The sequence below is a fragment of the Glycine soja genome, chromosome 17 (genome assembly GCF_004193775.1).
Source record: "Glycine soja cultivar W05 chromosome 17, ASM419377v2, whole genome shotgun sequence".
NCBI classification, from domain to species: domain Eukaryota; kingdom Viridiplantae; phylum Streptophyta; class Magnoliopsida; order Fabales; family Fabaceae; genus Glycine; species Glycine soja.
The window spans coordinates 38,239,659-38,265,315 of NC_041018.1; the positions used below are offsets into that span (position 1 = coordinate 38,239,659).

Below are 25,657 nucleotides of genomic sequence, written 5' to 3' on the forward strand. Positions count from 1 at the left end.
ACTGGTATTTGAGTTTGGCATCCTCGTTGTTGATCTCACTTTGTTGGGAACATGATGCAGTTTGAGTCTCCATTGAAATGAATTTGGTTTGATGAATGAATCCGAAAAAGAAAGAGGATGAAAATAAAACGTGACAATGCAGTTACATATGTATCAGTTAAGGATATCCCACATTGCTTTGAAGAAAGTGGGCAGCACACTTACTCCAATCCTTTATTCTCATTTTATCCTTTATATATATATATATATCATGAGATTGGTGAATAATTGAGTGAAAAATACTTCCAAATAAATATGTGCACCAAAATTATTATTTTCTCCAAATTTCGTTAGCTGTGAGTGCAATAGCAATAAATTTTGAACCGTAATGTTAGAGAAAGGAGCGCAACTTGCAAGAACGAAGGTGAAAAGTAGTCGTAAACGATCTCAACTCACACACAGTGGTAGTGGGTGACGTGTCGTACCTACCGCGATATAAATACCCAATCCAGCCGTTTCGCCATTTTTTTTATTTTTGACTTTCAAGTTTCAATAGTCTCCCACTCTTCTTCGAGCGGGAACCCAACATTTTCCTTTTCTTTCTCTCTGCATGTCTCTGCAATTCTAGGGTTTCAATTTCGCTCTTCCCTTTGCAAGTCGCAATAGTAACCAACCGGCGCCATGAATCTGCGCCACGGCTCCAAGGTTTGGCTCGAGGACCGCGATTCGGCATGGCTCGCCGCCGAAGTGCTCGATTCTGACGGTAATCGCTTCTTGCTCGTCACCGATTCCGGCATGAAGGTTGTTAGTGAGCTTATCGTTGTTGTGAAATTTAAATTTGAATTAAATTGTGATTGTTGATGATAATTTGAGTTGTGGTGGTGCAGGTTTTTGCTTCGCCGGAGAAGCTGTTTCCGAGGGATGCGGATGAAGAGGAGCACGGGGGATTTGAAGATATGACGAGGTTGGCGTACTTGAACGAGCCGGGAGTGTTGTCCAATCTTCGGAGAAGATATGCGCTCAATGATATTTACGTGAGTGGTAATTAATGGATTGGTTTTGGTTAGTTGCTAGATGTTGAATTGCGGTTGACTAGGGATTTAGGGTTTGACTGTTAGTGTTGTTCAATCTTCGGAGTAGATCTGCGCTCAATGATATCTATGTGACTTGTGAGTGTTAATTAATAGATTAGTTTGAGTTAGTTGCTAGATATTGAATTGCGGTTGACTAGAGGTTTAGGGTTTGACTGTTAGTGTTGTTCAATCTTTGGAGGAGATATGCGCTCAATGATATCTATGTGAGTGTTAATTAATGGATGGATTGGTTTTAGATAGTTGCTAGATGTTGAATTGCAGTTGACTAGAAGTTTAGGCTTTGATTGTTAGTGTTGTTCAATCTTTGGAGGTGATATGCACTCAATGACATCTATGTGAGCGTTAATTAATGGATGAATTGGTTTTGGATAGTTGCTAGATGTTGAATTGCGGTGGACTAGCAGTTTAGGCTTTGATTGTTAGTGTTCAATATTCGGAGGCAATGCACTCAATGATATCTATTTGAGTGTTAATTAATAGATTGGTTTGAGTTAGTTGGTAGATGGTCTAATGCGGTCGACTAGGGGTTTTGGCTTTGGCTGTTATCAATGTAGATAGATATCACTTTATTATTGGAAAATTGAGTTCTTATGTGGAACTGTTGTTTTTAGGTTTTAGCAGCTTTGGATTTCTCAAGTATGATTGTTTGCCAGTGCCAGTTTGGCTTATATTTTATAGGTAAAAATCAATTTCACACACCGTGGTGAAGCATGGTCTGACGTAAACTGTGTAGCTGAGATTAATTTAAGCATACATTACACCGTGATCATATTCAATGATTTGGCATAAATTTTACTGAAATTTAAAACAAACGGATGTTGAATTGTATGACAACTATATTGGGTGTGTTTGATTTCTATTTTCAAAAATTGTTTTTAGTTTTTGAAATCGTGAATAAATCTATGCAAATCCAGCATGGCCACCTCTGAACTAGGTTCCACTGATGCCAAGTCCACTCCAGATGATACACACCCTTGAGCTACAATGACAAAACAGAAGAAGAGGATGAAAATATGTTTCCTAGTTGTTTGTGTTTTTTGGCTTTTAAAATGCTTGTTTTGGAAACAATTTTCAAAACCTAATAGATTTTGGATGAGAAATTGATTGCTGAGCAGTGTAGATTTTTTTTTTAAAACCAAAAATGAGAAGGGAATTAAACAGATCCATCGTATATACTTTCTTGGTACTTTTCGCATTCCATTATTGCTTTTGTTTATGAGGAGTTGTATTGATGATTTTGACGAGTGCATGATGTAATGATTGGGTGGCATGTACTAGAACAATCAATTTCAAATCTATAAACTAATAAATATAAACTGTAGGTTTTAAAACTTCAGTTTCCTTTTTAGGGATTCTGTGAATGAATTTTTCTTGATTTTAAATTTAATGCTTGCGCGTTTGCTAATATTCATTGTGAACAATTTTGTTTTCTATGTGGACCTTCATTTTATGCTTTTCGCCTGACTTGTTTGTCTTTTCTAGACATATACAGGGAGCATTTTAATAGCTGTTAATCCCTTCATGCAGCTTCCTCATTTATATGATTCCCATATGATGGAGCAATATAAGGGAGCTCCATTGGGTGAGCTTAGCCCTCATGTTTTTGCCATTGCTGATGCATCTTATAGGTTAGTGTACATTTAATGTGTTTGTATCATATTTTCAATTTTTTTTTTTACTATTTGCTACTTGCCATTTTAAGTTGTGAATTATTGAGATTTTGTAGGTCATGATTTAGAGCAATGATGAATGAAGGTAAAAGTCAATCTATCTTGGTCAGCGGTGAAAGTGGTGCTGGAAAAACTGAAACAACAAAGTTGATTATGCAGTATCTTACCTTTGTTGGTGGACGTGCTGCTGTTGATGATAGAACAGTTGAACAGCAAGTTCTTGAAGTAAACTATTCTTGAACTCAATTAATCATGCGATTAATTTACTTCCAAAGTTGAATATGCATGGAATTTTTAGTGTTTGGGCATCTTATGGGAAAATCTTCCCCCCAACCCTAAACTCACTATCTTGACTGCAATTACTGCGATTGTATTTGAAAGGGCACGATTTTGGCCGTTATAACTAGGAATTATCTCAAAATACATCCACTATGTAGCTTGCTAACGTATTCTAATTAAAAAACAAGCCGGTGTACATTATCAAATATATATAATTTTTATTTGTCTGCCATAGGCTTGCTTCCATAATCTGCCATTGATAACACCACTTTTCAATCCCCTATTTGTTTATCATGGTTGGCATCCTCCTCTTTTTATGCCAACACTAATTACTGACGGGTCTTCCTCCAACTTACAATATAAGCACTACGTATGTCTTTAGCAAAGAAAAGAATCCAAAACAAGATGAATTATATATTTCAAGAATGTTATATTCACCTTTCTTGAAACATTTTTCTTAGGCTTGCAAAAAATAAAATAAATTTGGGTGACACCATCATTTTAGCATTTTTATTGTGTTTTAATCTGAATTTTCTGAATGCTTAAAGAAGTTGAATATATGTATTTATTTATATTTATAATACTAATGTCTTGAAATGTCCATTCATATGGAGATGTTATCTCAAGTGTCTCAGCCATACGGAAGTGTCAGAAGTATCCTAGTTAATAAAAACAATTTTTTAGTTGGACATGTAATGGGAAGTGTTTGACGCATGTTGTACAAGTGTTGGGGAGGTATTGAACTATTGATATCGAAAAGATGTCTGATACTCCAAAACTTTCAAGTAAGAGAAGTGGTTGAGCTTCATAAAGATGATATAGGTTTTGGAATATGAACATATTTGGTGGACTATTATGCTATCTCTATCGTTTGGGTTGTTTTGACTTCATTTTATGTTTTTTCTTCTAAAAGTATTTACAGTTAATGAGTGTAATCTGTAATGTACTCTTCCATAGAAATTATTATTGCTCACAGCCTCTCATTATTACTATTTTTTGTTTTGGTTGCAGTCATTTTGGGAAGTTTGTTGAAATTCAGTTTGATTCAAATGGTAGAATATCTGGAGCTGCAATTAGAACTTACCTACTGGAAAGATCACGTGTAGTGCAGATAATGGATCCAGAGAGAAATTATCACTGCTTTTATCAGTTGTGTGCATGTGAAAGGGTATTTAATTTATTGAGTCCTTATATATATATATATATATATATATATATATATATATATATATATATATATATATATATATATTTATTCATTTTTTGCATATGCAAGGGTAAGGCTGCGTACAACATCCCTCCCCCATACCTTCGCATAGCGAAGAGCCTCTGGGCAATGGGGTACGAAGTTTTTTTTTTTTTTTATTCATTTTTTGGGGTGGAGAGGGGTGGGGTCAGTACTGCAGCATAGTGTGATAGTTTGCATTGAGCACATGCAGTCTATGTTTTTCATAATATCATGGTTAGAGTATCAAGTGTTATAGATTATAATTGGGATGCCTCCGTTTAGGATGCAGAGAAGTATAAGTTAGGACATCCAAGTCACTTCCACTATCTAAATCAAAGTAAAATCTATGAATTAGATGGTGTAAGCAATGCTGAAGAAAACCTGAAGACCAGAAGGGCAATGGATATTGTTGGCATCAGTCACGAGGATCAGGTGTAGTATTGTTTCCTTCAGTGTAGCTCTTGTTTTATTGCATGATTTGCCATTTAATGCATAGTTTTATTGATGGCCAGACCTTTAATTATAGTCATCCCTTCTTTCCGTTATCAGGAAGCCATATTTCGTGTCTTAGCGGAAATTTTACATTTGGGAAACATTGAATTTTCACCTGGAAAAGAGCATGACTCATCGGGAGTAAAGGATGAAAAATCAAGATTTCATATGCAGATGGCTGCTGATCTTTTCATGTATGTGATTTATATATATTCTTTAAATAATCTAGTGTTCATAAAATGAATCATAAATTGGCTGAATTTCATTTGCTTCAAGTTTGCACTTGAAACTCAATTACAAAAATTTTAAACCTGCAAACATTTTATGATGCTGATTTATTAATTTCTGGCTGCATGATAATGTAGAGTGTTGTGATACATTCGATAATTAGCACAGATTTTATTCTTTAATTAGTACATATTTGATTTGTACAGATTTTGTTCCATTGTATTTCTTTCCTTAATTAGGTTGTTGGCAGCTTATAAATAAGTCTTGTATTCACTCTTTGAAAACAGAGAATTACAATAATATTCAGATTATTATCTTTCAAGTTGGTATCAGAGCTCCCAATCCAGGGGGCTCTGCTTCTCCATTTTTCCAGGCAGCCTTCATTGCTGCAGTTGATACTGTTTCTGTGCCCAATCACTGCATATACCACTGGTCGTTGTCCGCCGCTGTCCACTGCTGTCCTCCGTCGTCAACCACCTTCCGCCGCAAAACTGATCGGAGAACCCACCAGGAGAAGCGCTTTCTCCAGATCGGCCCATCCCTGAAGTTTCACTGCCAACCGCCATCGGACGCGCTGCCACTCGCTGTTTTTGTCTCCGGCGTGTGTAAGCCACGCGCCACCGTACAGGCCGTCTTTTTTGACGGCACCGCCACAGAACAGGTCACCAGTCCACCTCGGTTCTGTTCCAAGGGTTATTTTGCCCTAAAACAATGTCCTTTTGTGGCTGTTAAGAAACCCTAGCTCGAGAAGGTTACGGTTACCGTTCTACATTTTTTCTCTATCTTGTTTGTACTCCTACGGAGGATGACAAAGACCTTGAACTAGCATCATCACCAGTTCATCATAAGGAGGATAGACGCTTTGAGAATCAGTACTAGCGAAGAAAAAAAATCCGACCTAGTCCAACAACAACTTCAATCATCCGAACTGGAGGTAAGAACTCATACTCTTGAGGACACCTTAGATACCTCTTGTGAATCTAACCTAGATAGATGATTTGCCAATTGCCTTAAGAAAAGAAAAAAAGATCTTGTGCCAAATATCCTATATCCCAATTTGTGTCTATTAAAAATCTTTCTCTACAACACCAGAGTTTTATTTCAACTATTGATTCTATCAGAATTCCTACATCAGTACAAGAAGCCTTAAAGGATGAGAAATGGGTTCGAGCCATGAATGAAAAAATGGGTGCATCGGAAAGGAATGGGACTTGGGAGATTGTAGAGAGACCGAAAGATAAAAAGGCAGTGGGTTGTAGGTGGATATATACAGTTAAATATTAGGCTGATGACACATTGGACCGGTATAAGGCGAGGTTGGTTGCAAAGGGATACATCCAAACCTATGGGATCGATTATGAGGAGACATTTGCTCAGTGGCAAAAATGAATACAGTCAGGATCATCATCTCCTTAGCAGCAAGCACAATTTGGTTGGGAGATGCATCAATTTGATGTTAAAAATGCCTTCTTACATGGAAGCTTGGAAGAAGAAGTATACATGGAGATTCCACCTGGATATGGTGCCAGTAATGGAGGAAATAAAGTTTGCAGACTAAAGAAGGCCCTATATGGTCTCAAGCAGTCTCCTCGGGCTTGGTTTGGTAGGTTCACTCAAGCTATGTTATCTTTGGGGTACAAGCAAAGCCAAGGTGACCATACACTCTTTATAAAACACTCCTAAGATGGTAAGCTTATTTTCCTCTCTTTACATGTGTTTACAGGGCATGACAAAATGAATTATTTGCTTTGGTTTCAATTGTTACTGCATTCACTTTCACTTGCTTGTTTTTTGTGTTTGGTTACTTTTGGATGTCTGAATTTTGTTATATTATTTTATTGATCATATGTAACATTGATATTGTAGGCCTGTTGGAGGATGTCCAAGGTTAGGTCATCTTTTTGGCGACATCAAGCTTCAATTGTGGCAATACAATGCCTTTGGCGGTGTAGACAAGCAAAAAGAGAGCTATGTAGACTTAAACAAGTATGATTTTTTTTCCTTTAGAGGATGTGGAAGATCCCATCCAAAGTAGCAAAAGTTGTTCTTATTGTTGTTTTTTGATTGTCTTTATCAGGAGGCAAACGAAGCTGGTGCCCTCTGTTTAGCTAAGAATAAACTGGAGAAGCAATTGGAAGAGCTCACATGGCGTTTGCATCTTGAAAAAAAATGAGGGTATTGCTTCAGAAAATTGATGATGTTATGAAATGGTTATATACTTGTTAATTTGAATCTTTCTCATGTGTTTTGAGATATGTTCTTTTTTTGCTGCTTCACGTTCGCTTATAAATTTATCTGTTGTTGATGGCAGCATATATATATATATATATATATATATATATATATATATATATATATATATATATATATATAGGGAATGTTTCAAATGAGATCACTTTTAAAATGAGAAATTAGAACAAACAATTTTAACCGTTAGATTAAAAGTAAAAATGATAGAGGGATGAGATTAAAACCCCAAGTAAAAGGAGCTCACGTGCCTATTCTCCTCTCCCTTCTCATGTATTGTGCTTTCTCCCTGGTATGCTTTTTTCCCCTTTCACAATTTCAAGTTCCCTTCCCATTTTCACAATTGAGTTCCCTAATTCATTTTTTCTTCATTCACTTGTTACAGTGGCTCTGGAATTGAAAACACCTTCTCAGGGGATTCAAATAATTAAATATTTAAAAGCTTGAATGTTAAAAGCATCTTGCCATTAACTCACCCTTAGTTGATTTTAATCATGTTTTGTAGCATAGGCCACACCCTTTGCCTGGTTTTGGATTGAAAAAAAAATCTGCTGAATATTTCAATTGATTTATCATCTTTGCTGTAGTTTTTGTTTTGTTTATATATAAACAAATGGATGGTGTCATGCATTTAATTAAAAGTAGCATTTGCTACTGCTGCAATTGTTAAACAGCAATTTTAATCTCTCGAGAAATTGAATGAAAAATTATGATAGGGGACTAAATTGTGAAAGGGAATGAGAGCCTAACAGATAAAAACACACTAAGAATTCGTGAGAGGGGAGAGGAACCTAACAAGTAGAATAGGCACGTGCACTCCTTTTTATTGGGGTTTTAACCTCAGCTCTCTATTATTTTTACTTTTAATCTAACATTTAAAATTGTTTGCTGGTTCTATTCTCTGTTTACGTGTTACCTACTTACATGTATCTGAAATATGGACCTAATGTCTTACCTGTTGTCATCAGTCATTTATCTGGTGCAGAGGCTTTGGAAACAGAGTTTATGGAACCTCTTATCAAGATTCTGCTTCATTATGCAGGTTTCTAATGAAGAGGCTAAGAAAGTAGAGATTTCCAAACTTCAAAAGATGTTAGAAGCTCTGAATCTTGAATTGGATGCAGCTAAATTGGCAAAAATTAATGAGTGCAACAAGAATGCTGTTCTGCAAAATCAATTTGAATTGTCAGTAAAGGAAAAGTCTGCTTTAAAAAGAGAGCTAGTTGCAGTGGATGAATTACGAAAGGAAAATGCTCAATTAAAGGTACTTCATTATTGTTGAATGAATGCGTTCCATTGAGTGTGTTTGACTGTGATGGCTAATAAATATTGGTTATTCTCACCTTATAAAAATTCCCTTGGCAGGATTTTGTATCTTGTCTGCGGTATAAAATCTAGTTTTCATTATTGTACAAAGTTTTAAACTGTTGTTTCACATTCTTGATTTTTTTTTTATAAACTCATCCTTCTTTGTTCTTATTATATGATTTGTTTTGAAACTAGTCAATGTGCATTAAGAAAAAAATTATGTTTGAAGAAGTGCCATCTTTCATTATGTTACTTTCATGTTTGCTTATTTTCTCTTGTGAATTTAGTTATATCGTATTGCTTTCCTTGTCTTGTATTTCTAGGTTCCATTGGATGCATTTGAAAAGAAGTGCACAACCTTAGAGCTTGAGCTTATGAATGCTCAAAAAGGCCGGGATGAAACCATGGAGAAACTGAGAGAGTCTGAACAGAAGTGCTCTCAACTTGAGCAAAATGAGAAAAGGTGCCTTTTGTTTTCCCTCTTATTCTTCCAATCTACAAAATGATTTATCTACCAAATGGTGTTACATGTATTCCTGTAATCATATTCCACTGCTCGTATTTGTGTTCATTAGAGTTTGAGATTTTCTGTAGATTTTGATGGCTTGTGTTTGGTGCCTTGAAAGAATAATCTTTTTTTCATAATTATTTTATCTATAATTGTTGTATTTAATGTAGGCTTGAGGAAAAGCTATTGAATTTAGAGGATGAAAATCATGTTCTTCGTCAGAAAGCCTTAAGTACCCCTCTTAAGAGTAACCGTCCAGGTTTTGCCAAGTCAATATCAGAAGTAAGTTTTCCCTTGCATTACAATTCCAAGAGTATATAGGTTTATAGATACATTAGTTTGTTTTGTCCTCTACTGTGCTATTAATTTCTTATCATGTTTCATGTTCTCAGGCAAATAACATCTTTAATAACTTTGTCTTGGGTGTGTTGAGAATTGTGTTATAGTAGCATTATCAGTTAACTTATTTTTCTTTCTGCAACAGAAATACTCAAGTGCAATTGCCTCCCGCACTGAACGAAAGACCATATGTGTAAGCTCCTACTTTCTCATCTCCCTCTTTTGGAAATGATCACTAAATGGTCATAATTTTTTTTCATTTGCTCTTATTTTATGCAGGAGTCACCCACACCCACAAAACTTATTGCCCCTTTTACACTAAGCTTGCCAGACTCTCGTCGATCTAATAAGTTAACAGCAGAGAGGCAGCAGGTAGATCCTGTTGCACCTATGTTCTGTCTTAAATCCTACACCTTTAGTTTTGGGCATCCTGCTATTTCAGGTGAATGAAAAAATTTTAAGGACAACTTTTTTTAATGCCACCAATATTGTTGGCTGAATGATATATTTATGCTCAATCTGGAAGAAATGAAGAGAAATAAAAATATCTTCTTCATGATAGAAAAATAGGAGGTACAAGCAGCTGAATGGATGAAATTATGCTTAATGTTAGCCACTATTTTCTTTCTGGAACTTACCACAATTGTGAGCTTGCATGAGAGTTGTAAGAAGAACTTGTGGAATACAGAGGATGTGAAGAGGGTCATAAGTATTTCTTGGGTAGGATCAGTTTAGTATAGGGCTAAAATGGAAGTTGTAGAAATTTCTACAAGCAAAGGCCATGTGTAGTTGTTGCAATTGTAGGGAAGCAAAATTGGACTATGATATGGAGAGTGGGGACCAATTCCAGAAATTCCATTGAGAAATATCTACCCCCATGGTTGTTAAAATCGCGCTTTAACTCATGAAATCGTATGATTTTACGATTCCACCAAGGGTCGGCGAGTTGAATCGGAAGTAGAATCGAAACCGGAGTAGACTCGTCCGATTTAGCGCAGACTCGGGCGAGTTTAGGTAGACTCGCGAATCTGCGACGAGTCCGCAAGTTCATGAAATTTTCAAAACGACATCGTTTTGAAGCAGAGCTACTCCCTTACTCATGAGTCGTGACTCCGTGGCCGTGCTGTGCTGAAGCTGCTACTCACCGCTGTTCACTCGCATCGTCATCGCTGGCCCTCAGTCGCGGTCCTCCATCGTCATCGGCCGTCGCTGCCTCGCTGGTCCTCACTTGCGCTCCAAGCTTTGCTTCACGTCACAATGCTAAGGTAATTTCTCCTCTGAGTCCTCTCCTTTCATGACCTAACTCCTCTGTGTGATTCGATTTTAATTGTGCATCTTCGTTGATTGTGTGATTCGATTTTAATTGTGCATCTTCCACTGGTTGATTGTGCATCTTCCACTGCTTAGATGCATTCGATTTTAATGATTTTTGCGTGATTTTTGTGTGACTATCATCATTCCTTTTGCTGGACATGCTGCTTGGAAAAGTTCCTTACTGCTCCCAGCAGCATTTTTTGAGCTCGTTGCTTTGCCGAAGGCAGCTCCATTACTACCCACATCATGTTCAAAATGAAGAGTTTTTATGTTCTGAATGATGATAGCATCTTATCACTTCAACACTGTGCAGTTGAAATGCTGCTGGGAAATTGGTTGAGGATGGACTAAGCCAAAGTATATTGACACTTCCTTTACTCCAACAACAGTCTGTGTTGCTGAATTGGTTTGACAGATTTCTTAGTAAAGGAGAAGTGCCATTTTGCATTTTTCACTTCTGCTTTGACCTGATACGAGCAATTTGGATTTTCATTTTTTCCCATTTCTGTATTCTGACCTGTAAATAGATGAAAGCCATGTTACCTGGACTCAGGTAAAGCTTTGTTGTTGCATATTTACACATTGAAGGATAGGAGAGTTGGGGTGGGGGTGGGAGAAGTATTTATTGTTCTTACTAAAGGATTGAATTGAAATGGGGTAAACTTTGCCGTTGTATCCAAGGAATTAATAAAATGATTTGATAATATGCTATTCAACACGAAATCTCAATGAGAAAAGTATGTAATATTTTCAGTGCTAAATAGTCTCAGTAGAAAAGATATACACATGAAGTGATAATATGCTATTCAGCTCCATTGCTCCCAGCAGCATTTTTTGAGCTCGTTGCTTTGCCTGTAGCAGAATTGTAGGTGATTATCTTTGAGTTATTCTGAATGAAGAGTTTTATTATTTTATTTTAAAATTTAAGCATAGCTCATGATCATTGACTAGATAAGTGCAGGAATTTATTTGCATGTGCCTTTGGGATTGATTTTGTGTTTGAATTCATGCTTTAAATTCAATTTTGGCACTTTGTGGGCACGATTGAGCAGGCATATGGTTGACCCAGTGTGGGTATTATAAAATCTGCATACTTCTAGGTTTTAGGTCTGATACTTTGATCTTACAGAAACAAGTCTCTATTATTGATCTGAAACATAAAAAATTGAGGATCCTGATATTACTGCTATTATCTTTTTCATTATTGTTTATTAGTTGATCCAATTTTGGCATTTCATTGAGTATTGTTAGTTCTTTTACGTCTGTTTTGGTTATTGGTCTTGGTTATTGGTCTGGTATTTGGTTTCCTGTTTGTGGGCTAAATAATGTTGTTGCTTGATTTAGATTGCTCACTGATCAATCCATGAAATTGAATAATTGATGTTTAATCTCATATCTATTTGTCGTATAGGTTGTGTAAATTGATGTTTAATTTCATTAAGAAGATTGTCAACTTTGATCCATTGCTTATTTCTTGTTTTGCTTTATGATGCTAATTTTATTGTTGCTGTGTTGTTATTCTGCAATAGAAGCCTGTAAGCATGTTTTTTCTGCACAAGAAACATGGACTAGTTGTCAACTTTGGCAATTTTGAAGCTGGAACACACTTTGGCAATTTTGAAGTCTAATTGAATTTTGGCAATTTTGAACACACTTGTATTTCAATACAAGCTGGAACACACTTGTATTTTTATTTTTATTTTCATTCAACACAAATATACAATAGAAGCTGGAACACACTTTGGCAATTTTGAAGTCTAATTATTTTTATATACGAGCTTGCTTCCTTTTCTAGTTTCCATTTTCCAACTTCTGAATGAAATCATGACCTGAAATTTGAAAATCAAAAGCATCAAACAGCCAATTATGTTAGTTTATTGAATTATTGTTAAAGTTTATTATTTTCATTTATTTTAGGGTTGAAATATTTACTTATAATTTTATATAAAAGAATATTAATATATTTTTTTTATTTGAGTAAATTCTTACGATTTTACGATTCGATTCTACGAGTCGAGTTCACAGAGCCTCCACGATTCTACGTAGAATCGCGAGTCTGACAACCTTACCTACCCCAACCCTACTTTACTGGTGATTGTGGGTGAGGGTTGTGGTTGAAAAATTTATTATTTGTCCAGGCAAATTAGGTGTTACTGTCATCCTTTAGACAAAGAAGTCTTATGCCAAGGCTGAGTCATTACCTATGTTTGAAAAATGAAAGAAGTCAATTGACTTAGATATAAATACAGGAAAAAACTAAAAAAAACAATGCAAAACAAAGACGAAAAACTTTATTAACCTCAGTAATAAAATAATGTCTGCTACATGTCTCTTTCTACAATTGTGTACCTGACCATAAGCTGATAGGTACCATATATTTTGCAGGATAACTATGAATTTCTCTCTAAATGCATAAAAGAAAATTTGGGATTCAAAAATGGTAAACCTATTGCAGCTCGTATTATATACAAATGTCTACTTCATTGGCATTCATTTGAATCTGATCGCACAACCATTTTCGATTCCATAATCAAAGGCACAAATGAGGTTCTAAAGGTAAATGATATGCTTTCATTTTTAAAACTCACTTTTCATTATTTTTGTTGTTGCTTGTCTTATATTTAGAATTGAGTTTTGACTAATTTCTTTTGGCATAGTTTATCATTTATAGTCCTGTATCCAATTTGTAGGATATTTGTGTAATTTTTTTGAGATTCATTCATTGGAGTGCAATCTGCATCAGGTTAGGGAGGATGATATCATCCTACCATACTGACTATCCAATACCTCCGCGCTTCTATGCCTTTTACAGAGGAACTTACGTTCAAATGGCTTTTTAACTACCACTGCTCAACGTTATCCTGGATCATCTGGTTTGGCCAGCCAGACTGGGCATATGAGTTATCTAGTTGAACATTAGAATTGTATGTGTTACTTCCACTATGTATGTAGTTTTCTGTGACTATGTGGGTGATGCTCCACATAGTTTAAGTTGCATTTGGTTTTGACTAATTTGTGGGCTGTTAATTGATGAACATGGCCTAAGAAGATAGGTGAACTGTTACTTGAGATTTAACTTCGAACGTTACTAAGCTTTTTTGACTAATATTTTGTTTGCCAGCACATGATAAGGTAGCTTTTAGAAATAGTTTATCCATCTTAGATAACGGTGCAAAGTGGCCAACATAGCGGGATGACTAAATCATGCAATCTACTCTTTTAACCAACAGCTCTTGTGACTTTCTTTGTACGTGTTCAAACCACATTAACCTATTTTCTATCATCTTCATGTTATGGTATGCAAAGAAGAATGGCAAAGATTGGAGAGGCATTATTTTTAGCATTATAGATCATTAATGTGATGTCTCTATGAATAGATTGATTATTTTAAAGTTTGTGATTTGTGTTTTTTTTAATTTGTTGATTAATTTATTAATTTTTCCCCATAACGGCTTGTTTTGATTTTTTTTTTATTTCACTTTATGCTGGTAGTCATAAGTTCCCTGCCTTGTTTTGTATCTTCCCCCTGATTCTAGTTTTGGTGGTATTTCTAGGGACCAAAATCTCCATTGAAGTTTATTGGATATGATGATGGTGTAGCGCATGTGGAGGCGAAATATCCTGCTATACTTTTTAAGCAACAACTAACTGCTTGTGTAGAGAAGATTTTTGGTCTTTTACGTGACAATTTGAAAAAGGACCTTTCTCCACTTCTGGGATCATGTATTCAGGTGACATTTCTTACTCTGTGCTGATAGTCTGATACCTTGGAGATGGTATTTGTGGCTAAACTACCATTTCAGTTGTTGAATCATTGTGCTTTTGTTCTTGCTTCCTGTGTATTCTCATGGTCATAACTCAACACACATGAGATGATTTATCTTGAAGTGAATCTGATTCTAAGTCTCTGACTAAGTCTATTGTTTCCTGAGTCAGTTTCAATTGCTTTAATGTTTGCTTAATGTGTATTTTAGCAGTATCAGTGGTGCACCCATTTGCTTTCAGTCAATTTTTTCCATTTAAAATCATTATATGTTGGATGTTCAACTTTATTTTCTTGCATGGTCTGAAATTTAGCTTCATTATTAGGGGTTTACAGGGGTCAGATAAGGGTTGGAGTTTATGAGAAATGTAAAGAAACAGTTATGACTGTTATTTTTATGGTTGCAAAGCTATTTATTTTTTTGTACAATGAACCGTGAAATTTGATTTCAGTGTTTGGTTTTTCCATTGTGTTTGTGATGGAGGGAAGGTCCGAAAAAGGTAGTTCTTATGGGAATAAAAACTAGGGTATTTTACGATGCAGGGAAGCCTTTCTGACTTTAATTTTCTTACTCCACTTATGAAGGTCAGATTTTGTTTTTTCAATGGGTGTTGTGTTTTTTCAACAACAATTTCAGAATTCAGTCTGCCTTTCTATTAATGGTAAAATATTAGTGCTTATACATACTTTAGATTTTAGATCCTGCACCAGTCTACATTTTTAGTATTGAATATTTTGTTTGACTGTCTACCTTTTTGTTATCGTTTGTGACTGTGTTTTAATTTTAAAATTTACTGTTGTCTGGTTAGGCTCCCAAAACAGGACGAGGAGTGCATGGGGGAAAATCATCTAGATTTCCTGGTGGGATTCCCCAACAATCATCAAGTGGTCAGTGGAGTAACATTGTCAAATTTTTGGATTCACTCATGAGCAAACTTCGGCAAAATCATGTATGTTCTGTATTATTTCAATGGTCTTTGTTACTGAGTTTGGTCAATTAATTGTATATTTTGTCCATTTGTTGTATTCTTGTGTACTACATCTATAATTCCATACACAGGAGGCACAACACTACTGGCTTTAGGGGTGAAAAACTGAAGACCATACCATATCATGAGTCACATGATTCTTAGTATCTCGGGTCCATCACACCATATGACAGCAAATAGAGAATATGTAAACCATAGGGTTCAAGTAGGTTGCTGTATGTAGAATTGTAGATTATAGATTAAATTTCTACTTCTTAGTAAAGTGAGTTAGGGGAGTGGGAGTTGGGAGCACATTGTGATCAATTAATATACTACATATTGACAGAGTAGTTACAACTGTTTGTTCAGTTAAAGCTTTGGTGTGACATAATTTGACATTGGTGTAAAAAAATTAATTTACATTCAGGTGGGAAGTGAAATTGTACACTTATTTGCAGGCTATGGTATCTGATGCATTCTACATGTTAATTTTGTAGTTTGAACATCTCTAGTAATTTTTGGAGAACAGACAAATGATGATTTCTGTGGTCGTGGATTTAACAAGTGTAAAGAAGGAATTTACTGTGTTGTGTGTTCTTTACCATACACAATGCCTTTATTTATATTCAGAATTTATACATTGTTAAGGAAACCTTATAATGACGGGAAATCCCTAATTTCAGTTATACAATTAATCATATCCTAAATGTATATTTCACACTCCCCCTCAAGCTGGAGCATATGTCATATGAACCAAGCTTGTTACAAATGTCGTTAACACAAGAGCCCTTGAGAAATTTTCTGAGCATGTCTGCCCGTTGATCTTTAGAGCTGACAAACTTAGTGGTGATTTCTCCTAAGAGTACCTTCTCTCACACAAAGTGACAATCAATCTGTGTTTAGTCCGCTCATGGAAGACCGGGTTTGAAGCAATGTGGAGAGCAGCCTCATTGTCACATAATAGTTTGGTATGCTAAACGTCTCCAAATTTTATCTGTTGGAGAAGTTGCCTGAGCCATGTGATCTCGGATGCAGCTGCTGCCATGACACGACACTCAGCTTCAGCACTAAATCTAGCAACGGTTTTCTGCTTCTTGCTTCTCCATGAGATCAAGTTTTCTCCCATAAAGACACTATATCCAGAGGTGGAGCTCTTGTCTGATGGTGATCCTGGCCAATCAGCATCAAAGTAACAAACAACTTTGCCATTGCCTTTGTCTTCATATAGCAATCCAGGACCCGGTGCATTCTTGATATATCGAAGTATGCGGATTGTTGCATTCCATTGACTATCAGTCGGGTCTTTCAGAAATTGACTAAGCACACCAACTGCAAAAGTTATGTCTAGTCTAGTGACAGTGAGGTAATTAAGTCTGCCCACCAAACAACATTATCTTCCCGGGTCTTCCAATGCCTCCCCCTGACCTGAGAGAAGCTTCACATTAGGATCCATAGGAGTATTACTAGGAAGACAATCAAGCATACCGGTCTCGGTCAAGATATCCAAAGCATACTTCCATTGGGAAATGACAATGCCATAGGAGGATTGGGCAACATCAATCCCTAGGAAGTATTTGAGCAGACCCATGTCTTTAGTCTGAAACTAACTACGGAGATGAAATTTGAGGCGAAGAATACCCTCAAAATCATTGCCAGTAATGACAATGTCATCAACATAGACAACAAGGTATATGCAATGACTAGATGGAGAATGGATGAAAAACATTGAGTGATTAGCCTCACAATGGGTCATGCCAAACTGGAGCAAGGCAGAGCTAAAGTGACCAAACCATGCACGAGGAGACTGCTTCAAACCATAGAGAACGACGAAGCCAACAAATTAACCGAGAGTCACCTGAAACTATAAAACCTGGAGTTTGAGACATATAAAATTCTTGCAACTCACCATGCAAGAAGGCATTTTTTATGCCTAGTTGGTGAAGAGACCAATGTTGAATGGCAGCCATAGCAAGAAAGAGATGGACATGAGCAATTTTGGCCACTGGGGAAAAGGTGTCCCTGTAGTCAGGGCCAAAAATCTGAGTGTATCCTTTGGCCACCAAGTGAGCCTTATAGCGATCAATACTACCATTTGGTCTGATCTTCATTGTATAAATCCAACGACAACCCATAGTAGTCTCAAAGAAGGTAGCATAAGCAAAGGCAATATACCGTTGAAGTTGAGGAAAAAACAACAATAACCTTTTTGAAGACGAGAGTAACCAAGGAAAAGACACTTCAAGGACCTAGCAAAAAGCTTATCTTTACCTGGTGTAAGATCATGGACATAACAAGTGCAGCCAAAGACACAAAGGACAGTGTACAGAGGTTGTTTAGGGTACATGATGGAGTAAGAGACCTGATTTCCAAGAACAGATGAAGGCATGCGGTTGATCATGTAACAAGCTGTAAGAAGTGCATCACCCCAAAAGGGATGTGGGACATTATAGTGAAGCATAAGAGTACGAGTTGTTTCAACTAAATGAAGATTTTTCCTTTCAGCAACACGATTTTGTTGTGGTGTTTGGGCACATAAGGTCTCATGAAGAATTCCTTGCGAGGTTAGAAAAGAACGAAATTGGGAGGACAAATATTCATGGGCATTATTAGTGCGCAAAGTCTTAATGGAAACAACAAATTGATTTTGAAATTCATGTGCAAAATCTTGAAAAATGAAAAACACACCAGAACGTCTTTTCATTAAGAAAACCCAATACATTTGAAAAAATCATCAATAAAGGTAACAAAATAGAAATAACCCAAGGTTGAATAGACACGACTAGGACCCCAAATATAGGAGTGAACTAAAGCAAAAGGTGACACAACACATTTATTGACATGATGACTATCAGTATGACGGACATGTTTGCCTAATTGACACGACTCACATTGAAGGGACATAATGGTAGAAAGACTGGGAACTAAAAGACATAGTTTGTCAAGACTAGGATGGTTGGCGGTGAAAGGTTTGGAGAGATAGTGGAGACATAAGCCATTGGTGGTGAAGGTTGGTACAATCCTCTAGACTCATGTCCTGCTCCAATTGTTCATCCAATGCATTGATCTTGTATAAGAACGAAATTGTTAGCAAACAAAACAGAATAGTCAAGAGTGAGTGAGTTTGCAAATTGAGATTAAATTAAAGGGACAACCAGGAACAAATAAGACATAATTTAGGGATAAGTTAAGAAGAGGGTGGGTTTGTTCGATGCCACTAACTAGGAACTGAGAGCCATCTGTGAGTGTAACAGAGGACAAAGAATTTGAAAAGGACAAATAAGAGAAAATGTTTTGGTTACCAGTCATATGATCAGAGGCACCAAAGTCAAGGATCCAGGGTCCGAGAGAAGGGTACTAAGAGATAAAGGCTACAGGATTACCAGACTATAGGTGGTTAGGTTGCTCGAAGCTGAATCAATTCATTGTACTCAGCAACAAAAATAGTAACATTTGCAGGCAAGGCAAGAGAGGCAACTGCAGACTGGGTGGGGAAGGCAACTTGAGCCATATTCACTGACTTTGCTTGATCGCGAGCCTTGTTGCGACAGTTGGCTTCAATATGACCATAAATGCTGCAATAGTTGCAACGTTTGAAACATGGTTGACCACCACGACCTTTGCCTCATCCACCACAATTAGAAGAATGGGAGACAAGAGCAAAGGAATCTTCAACAGGTGCAGAGGATGATCCAAAGGCATGCATAGTGAAGAGGCAAAGCAGTTGTTCACTAACCATGTCATAGGAAGGAATAGCAGAACTTGACAAAATCTTATTGCACACTGCCTCAAGTTTAGGTGCAAGGCTAACAAGGGCAAGGACCATAAAGAACTGGCTGCGTTCCTCATAAAACGTATCTGCATCACTTGTAAAAGGCATGAGAGTGTTATAATCATCAATTAAACGTTCAAGCTTACCAAGGTAGTTTGCATATCCATGTTCTCCAATTCCATGGTCTTCAAGGAGGTTATGACATTGTAAAGACGATGGACATCATTGGAATAGACCTTCTTAGCCTTATTCCATACCTCATAACAAGTGGGAAAAGCTTGAAATTGTGGTTGAAGGTTAGGAGCAAGAGAACCAAAGGACACTACACAATGAAGCATGTCAAGTGATCAGCATGGCCTTGGCCTTGGAACCAAAGCTGAACAACAGCGGCCCATGCATTGTAGTTAGCTGTCCTGGTTAATTTTTTGCACGGGATCAGCAAAACGTTGGTAAAAGTCATAGTAGAGGAAGCAAAAACAGGATCGGAAGAAGCCATGAGAAAGGTAGGAGCCAAACAGCAACAAGCGGGGCCAAACGGTACCAAGCAGAGCCAAACATGCAATAAGCAGGGTCGCCGGAGGATGCGGAGTACGGCGATGGTGTCGTCGAAGGGTGGGCTTTCCGGAAAAGTGCCATGCATGAAGTTCATGCAGGTGCATGGCTGTCACGCGATGGGAAGGAGGTGGCGGTCTTGGGCGTGACTTTGGCGCAGTGGTCGACGATGGAGGGCGACTCTTGTCGGGTTGGTTCGCGTGCAATGGAGGTCACGGTGTTGGCCAAACGACGTAGGCACAGTCTGTGGGTATTTGTTCACCCGAGAAAAGGGAATGTGCTTGAAAAAAAAGAAAAACCTAAACTACTGATACCATGAAAATAAGGAATTATTGTGTTGTGTTTTTTTCACCACACACATTGCCTTTGTTTATAATCAGAATCTAGGAAGCACAAACATTTTTTATGAATATTATGTCCATATGTCAGACACGGTTTCGACACTGACATGTGGTGGACAATTTTTTTTTATTTTTTATTTTGGACTTGGACACACTGTGAACACTTCTTCAAATAACTGGACACGCAATGGACACTTCTCTAGACATACAGGAAACACATTTGTTGCTTGCCCCTTTTGCATGACAACATCCATTCACATTCTCAAGTATGCCAGTGTCACTGGTTATTTTCCATTTGTCATTGCTTTGTTAGCGTCTGGTTGTGTTTCTTGGCTGACTTCGCGTTCATGATCCCTTTGTTTGTCACTTTTTTTTTTCTAGCTCGTTGACTTTCCTCTCCTTTCGTGTGTTTTTGGTACACCCTTTATTCATCTAGATATAAATCTTAATTATCAATTTACATTTTTGTCAAGTTGATTATATATATGTATATGTCGTGTCCCCGTGTTCCATGTTTTAGATTTTATCTATGTTCCGGTGTCCGTGTTGTGTCTGAGTTTGTGCTTCATAGATCAGAATTGATACATTATTAAGGAAACCTAATAATGACTAATAAAAGGGAAATCTCTAATTTCAGCTATACAATCAATCATGTATCGTAAACGTATATTTCACAACAATTTTCAAACACATTTATTATTGATTGGTAACCAATCATGGTAATTACAATGTCATTCTCTTTACGTGATTATTTTGGTTGATTGGTAATTTCCCACTAAATTGCCTAGTTCAACCAACCTTTTGTAATTACCATCAGTATATAGAATGACATTGTAAGCTTGATACATTGCCTCTATTATTTTGCCGGCCAGCCAATTTGGTATATTTATTATTGATTTTCATTTTGTATTCTATGTAGGTATGCAATTGTAACTAGGCCCGGGCCGAAATGATATTTCATTCATTGATGTAAAACTGTAAATATTAGCTTCATTGAATTTTTGCCCATGCGAGTTACAAATTAATTTCACCTTGAGCAATTTGTCGTATTCCGTGCTATAAATGCCACTAATAAAAGCACTCCTTGTAAATATCCGATTTTGTTCCAATTGGAATGGTGGTGGTCATTGTTTTGGATTTGGTTTTATTGTTGCTTAGTCTGGCAGCAAATGAATGACAAGACAATCACACGTTATTATTTTTTCTATGATTAAACTATTCATTTAGTTTTTTTTCTCATTTTTCAAGTTTAGTTTTTATATGAGAAATTATAAGTTCTAATTATGGTGGTTAATGTCTGTCAGTTTTTTGTGGCGGGTTTACACTGTCAAAGAATTCTCTGGTTTAATTTAACAATCAAAATCTAACTGTAGGGACTGCAACTTACCAAGTAATGTGTAACGTTTTTTTCTTTGTTACATATTGCCCAGCTGGCAATCCTGTCACTTGCGCTTAACGGTAGAATTGATTGAAACAAATTGTCAGGCGATTTGTGATCGACAGTTTTGATCTTGTACAGAAATCAGAACTCAAAAGTGACGAGCCTATCATCCATGGAAAAAGTCCAAAAACCTTGAATGCTGACAATAGAAAGGTCCTTTGTAGTGGATAATTGTTTTCGTTTTCTTACTTTACTTTAAATAGCCAGACATTAGCAAGATCATACTTAATACAAATTGTCCATGCTTTTAGGATTTATTCATGAAGTGGATGATGCCATTGCCAATCTGGCGAACGCTTTTGTCACATTGCTGAGCAAGGAGATTTAAAATGACCAATCAGTATACGTGCGTTGTTTTACCATAGTTATGAAAGCGGAAATGAAAAAGGGAGTTAAATGCTCTAATTAAGGGCCAGGCATATCATCATATCTTACGGAAGTTAATCTGAAGTGATCGTACGTACGTAAAGGCATTGCTTCTACAAGTTTTTGCTCCCTCAAACAAATAGGACTAGAGCAAGATATTCATTCAAATAAGCTAAAAGTTAATAACATATAGTTTGTTATCCTCTTTGTTTTTTTTTTTTTTTACTATGATGGATGAGCTGTTTTATTTCCAACGGAGGGACTTGAAATCTTTATTGTTGCAGCAATGGCACAATGCTGCTGTAGATCAGCCACGGAAAATGATCTCCAGGGAGAGAAATTCCGCAACAAAGGAGAGGATGGACCTGAGCCGGAAGAAGAAGACACTCTATTTCGGGGATGGAGAGGCGGTAGAGGAGAGGGAGAGTGTAACGAATTCGAGCTGGAACCGGAATCTTCGCTTGTGATACTACTACTGCTGTCGGAGTTGTTCATGGCAACTGCAAGAGCTAGAGAACTTCTACTCAAGCTGATTGATCTCTTGCAAATGCCACCACCACTGCTTCTTAGAGGGTAGTTTCTATTATTCTTGTCCAAGACATGGTTCAATGCCATCAAGTTCCTACGCCTTCTGGTGTATGCATTCTCTGGCTTTGCTATGTCTTTCACTGATGGGGAAGACACTGCATCAGCCAGGGTTGTGAATGACTTAGACTTACCATTATAAAAGTTCGAGATGCCTCTCCTGTACAAGCACAACCTTGTCATTAATTTCAACCATCATAAAAAAAACAACTGATAGATGAAAATTGAAATGTAAGCACACACATCAAATGAAAAGTATGTTGGAAAAGTCGCCTAAATGATTGTTGTGTCTTTGGGCCACCTTCATTGTGGAGTGATCATACACAAACACCTCCTTATTTTAAACACCCCTTCAACACTTCTTATTTTTGTTTATCTCTCTTTCTATCACATCAAAAATCCTATCATATCTCTTATTTTAACACCCCTTCAACACCTCTTATTTTTGTCTCTTTTTTCTCCGTGTCTCTGGTGTCAAATAACATATTGGATGCTCATGTAACATTTTTCTTATTGTAGCCTCCAGCATTTTCAATGTACTAGGTAGAGAAGTGTTTACTGTTTAGTCCCTCTTCAACTAGAGAAATAATTGATGTATTCTTTACAAAGTTTAGACAATTCTCTCTTTACAAGTTAGGTTTGTGGAATTGAGTTGAGGTCTTTAAGTTAAGCTTCTTACTATTTTTGACAAAATCTTACATGATACATTTTATAGCTAAATTTCTGCTGGAGACAGATTCAACACCCAGAGAGGCAGAAACCCCATCAAACAATAGTTGATGGGTACCCTATGATCATCAAATTTCCATTTTCAAAAGCAAAAAAAAAAAAAAAAAATTGGCAGTTTAGCACCCTAGTTCATTTTCACCTGACATTTTTTTTTCTTATTTCTCTCGTAGTCTCTCTTCTATTACATCACTTGTCACATTTACCACTTTCTTTCTCTATTTTTTTTCTTCTTTTTCTTCTTACTTATCTCCTATTATCCCTCAAAAAACCAAAAAAAAATCTCACAAATGAACTTAATTTAACAAAAAGAAAAAGAAACTAATATCATGCAAATAAAAGTGAAGGATCTAAATCTAACATCATATGATAAGGTGGTTCTTTTGATCAAAGATACAATAAAAAAAAATCATGTGCAGTAGTGTACCTGATGGGAAGAACCTCTTCCAAAGTTTCCATGGCATGCAAAGGTCCATGGTAGGCACTTTCCACCTCGTTTTCTCCTTCCTCCATTGATCTCTCCGACGACACGTCGCTGTTCCTCCCGATCGACGACGACGTCGAAGTACTACACTCCTCCTCCTCCTCCTCCTCCTCCTCCTGCGCGTGTAATAACACGGCGGCGCGTGACATCATCAACAACAATGAACAAAATGAAAGACAACCAGAGAGAGAGAGAGAGAGAGATAGAGAGAGAAAGTGTGTGTTGGAAAGAAATGGAATGGATAGACACAAAAACAAGACATAGCGATCTTTATAGATTTGTTGGCGTATTTATAATTATGGCAAGAAAAAAGTAATTGGCTTCCAGAATCTTTATTTACTTATTTACATGTGCTGTTTTATTTTTTATTTTTTTTTTGGTTTTGAGGAGGTTAAAATTTTGAGGATAAGGTATCCAACACAACAACAACAACAACAACGTTGTATGAATTTGTTTTTTCTTTTCTGTTTTATTATTACTAGGCCTTATCCTCTTCCAGTGGATACTAAAAAATAGCGGGTTTTTTTCTTCTTTATTTTAATTTTAATTCGAAATGAGCTGTGAATTAGTAGTGCTCGTTGCAACGACTCGATAACCCTTTTAGATCTGCTTTACAAAGTCAAACACGTTTTTGTCTATATAAAAATATATTCGTTTTTCATTAATGATCAATAAACCTTCTTTCTTTTGATTTAGATCCGCCATAACTTAAAATTAAAGGCTATGTTTAGGGGTCAGAATATGATAAAATAGGAGAGAAAGATAAAAATAAGATAAGTTCTAATTTTATCTGATGTTTAAAGCACACCAAATAATAAATTAGATAACGATATAATATAATATGAATTATGTTGAAATAAAAAGTAATTGTTTCATTAAAATTACATAATTTTTGAAAAAAAATAACTTTTAATTTATTTTCAAAAAATTGTGAAAAATATAATTTAATTAAATTAGACCAAATTTATATTTTGTTTATGCGATTACTTTTCTTAAATTATAAATAAATCATATAATTTTTTTTATAATTATTATTATATATAAGACAAAAGAGCAATTAAAAAAACATAATATATATCATTATATATATGTTGTATAAATTAATGTAATACTATTTGTTATATATATCATATATAATATTGATACTATTATACTATATAGAGAGAAAGAGGATAAAAGAGCTTATCTTATTTTGTTGATCTTAACTTGACTCCATTCCATATAAGAAATACATTAGAGTAACTTAATAGAATAAACAACAAGATAATATTATCCCATCTTATTGGCACAAAAACAACATATTATAACATATATTATTGTATCGGCATATCCTATCATGTCATATTTTATATATTTTTAGGTCTTTTACTTTTTTATTGATGGTAATATTGGTACAAAATATTTATTCATTAAAAGTAGTAATTAATTTTTATTGAAAACCATAAATACATGTAAGATAAGTATTTATCTTTTTAATATGATTTATTTCATTAAAAAAACACAAATAGTTATCATTTATGTGTGTTGGTTAAGTCTCTTATTGTTACAGTACAAAGACACTGAAACATTAGTTAATTTGAGTAGAATTTATTAAATATTTAACATAAAAATGATAAAATATAATAAAACACTAAAATTACAATATTTGAACCAAATTCGCATAATTAAAATACAGACGGTCAAATCTACAAAATTACATATCAAAAGTGTAATTAAGTAGGTATATTTATACACTCAATTTAAAAGTTTTATTAGCTAAAGAATTTAAAAATATTTTGTCTGCATTTTCTTATTGAGCTGTAAATGAGTCCGGTCCCTTTTCAGTTCATATAAGCTGAGTCGGAAAAGATTCGTTTGGTTTTAAAATGAAGGTAATTAAGGGGGTGTATTGGATTAAGATTTCAAAGGATTTTAAAAGACTTTTTTATGATTAAAAAGTCTTGTGGTATTCAATCAAGACTTTTATAAAATATAAA

At 35.9% G+C, this 25,657-nt stretch overlaps 2 protein-coding genes across 2 annotated transcripts; one reads left to right on the top strand and one right to left on the bottom strand.

The window, feature by feature from the left end:
- Window positions 1-301: 301 nt before the first annotated feature.
- On the top strand, window positions 302-15,913 carry LOC114391739 (myosin-15-like). The gene is made up of 19 exons (XM_028352699.1): window positions 302-780; window positions 867-1,013; window positions 2,556-2,701; window positions 2,903-2,968; window positions 4,034-4,190; window positions 4,533-4,682; window positions 4,800-4,936; window positions 5,304-5,648; window positions 6,452-6,568; window positions 6,837-6,956; window positions 7,048-7,063; window positions 8,260-8,481; window positions 8,849-8,988; window positions 9,204-9,315; window positions 9,518-9,565; window positions 9,652-9,744; window positions 13,072-13,242; window positions 14,241-14,417; window positions 15,259-15,913. Exons 1-19 carry the CDS (start codon window positions 661-663, stop codon window positions 15,448-15,450), a joined length of 2,676 nt encoding a protein of 891 aa, XP_028208500.1. The 5' UTR covers window positions 302-660; the 3' UTR covers window positions 15,451-15,913.
- A 5,999-nt stretch (window positions 15,914-21,912) lies between these two features.
- Window positions 21,913-23,979, bottom strand: LOC114393191. The gene is made up of 2 exons (XM_028354456.1): window positions 23,625-23,979; window positions 21,913-22,631 (listed from the first exon to the last, which is right to left on the bottom strand). The coding sequence occupies exons 1-2, from the start codon at window positions 23,831-23,833 to the stop codon at window positions 22,112-22,114; spliced, it is 729 nt and encodes a 242-aa protein (XP_028210257.1). The 5' UTR covers window positions 23,834-23,979; the 3' UTR covers window positions 21,913-22,111.
- Between the last annotated feature and the right edge of the window lie 1,678 nt (window positions 23,980-25,657).

Coding starts and splice junctions, on each gene's coding strand:
- LOC114393191 (XM_028354456.1), bottom strand. CDS start 23,833: ATGATGTCACGCGCCGCCGTGTTATTACACGCGCAGGAGGAGGAGGAG. Junction 22,632..23,624: donor GAAGAGGTTCTTCCCATCAG/GTACACTACTGC, acceptor GTGCTTGTACAG/GAGAGGCATCTCGAACTTTT.
- LOC114391739 (XM_028352699.1), top strand. CDS start 661: ATGAATCTGCGCCACGGCTCCAAGGTTTGGCTCGAGGACCGCGATTCG. Junction 4,937..5,303: donor ATGGCTGCTGATCTTTTCAT/GTATGTGATTTA, acceptor AGTTGGTATCAG/AGCTCCCAATCCAGGGGGCT. Junction 9,316..9,517: donor TTGCCAAGTCAATATCAGAA/GTAAGTTTTCCC, acceptor TTTCTGCAACAG/AAATACTCAAGTGCAATTGC.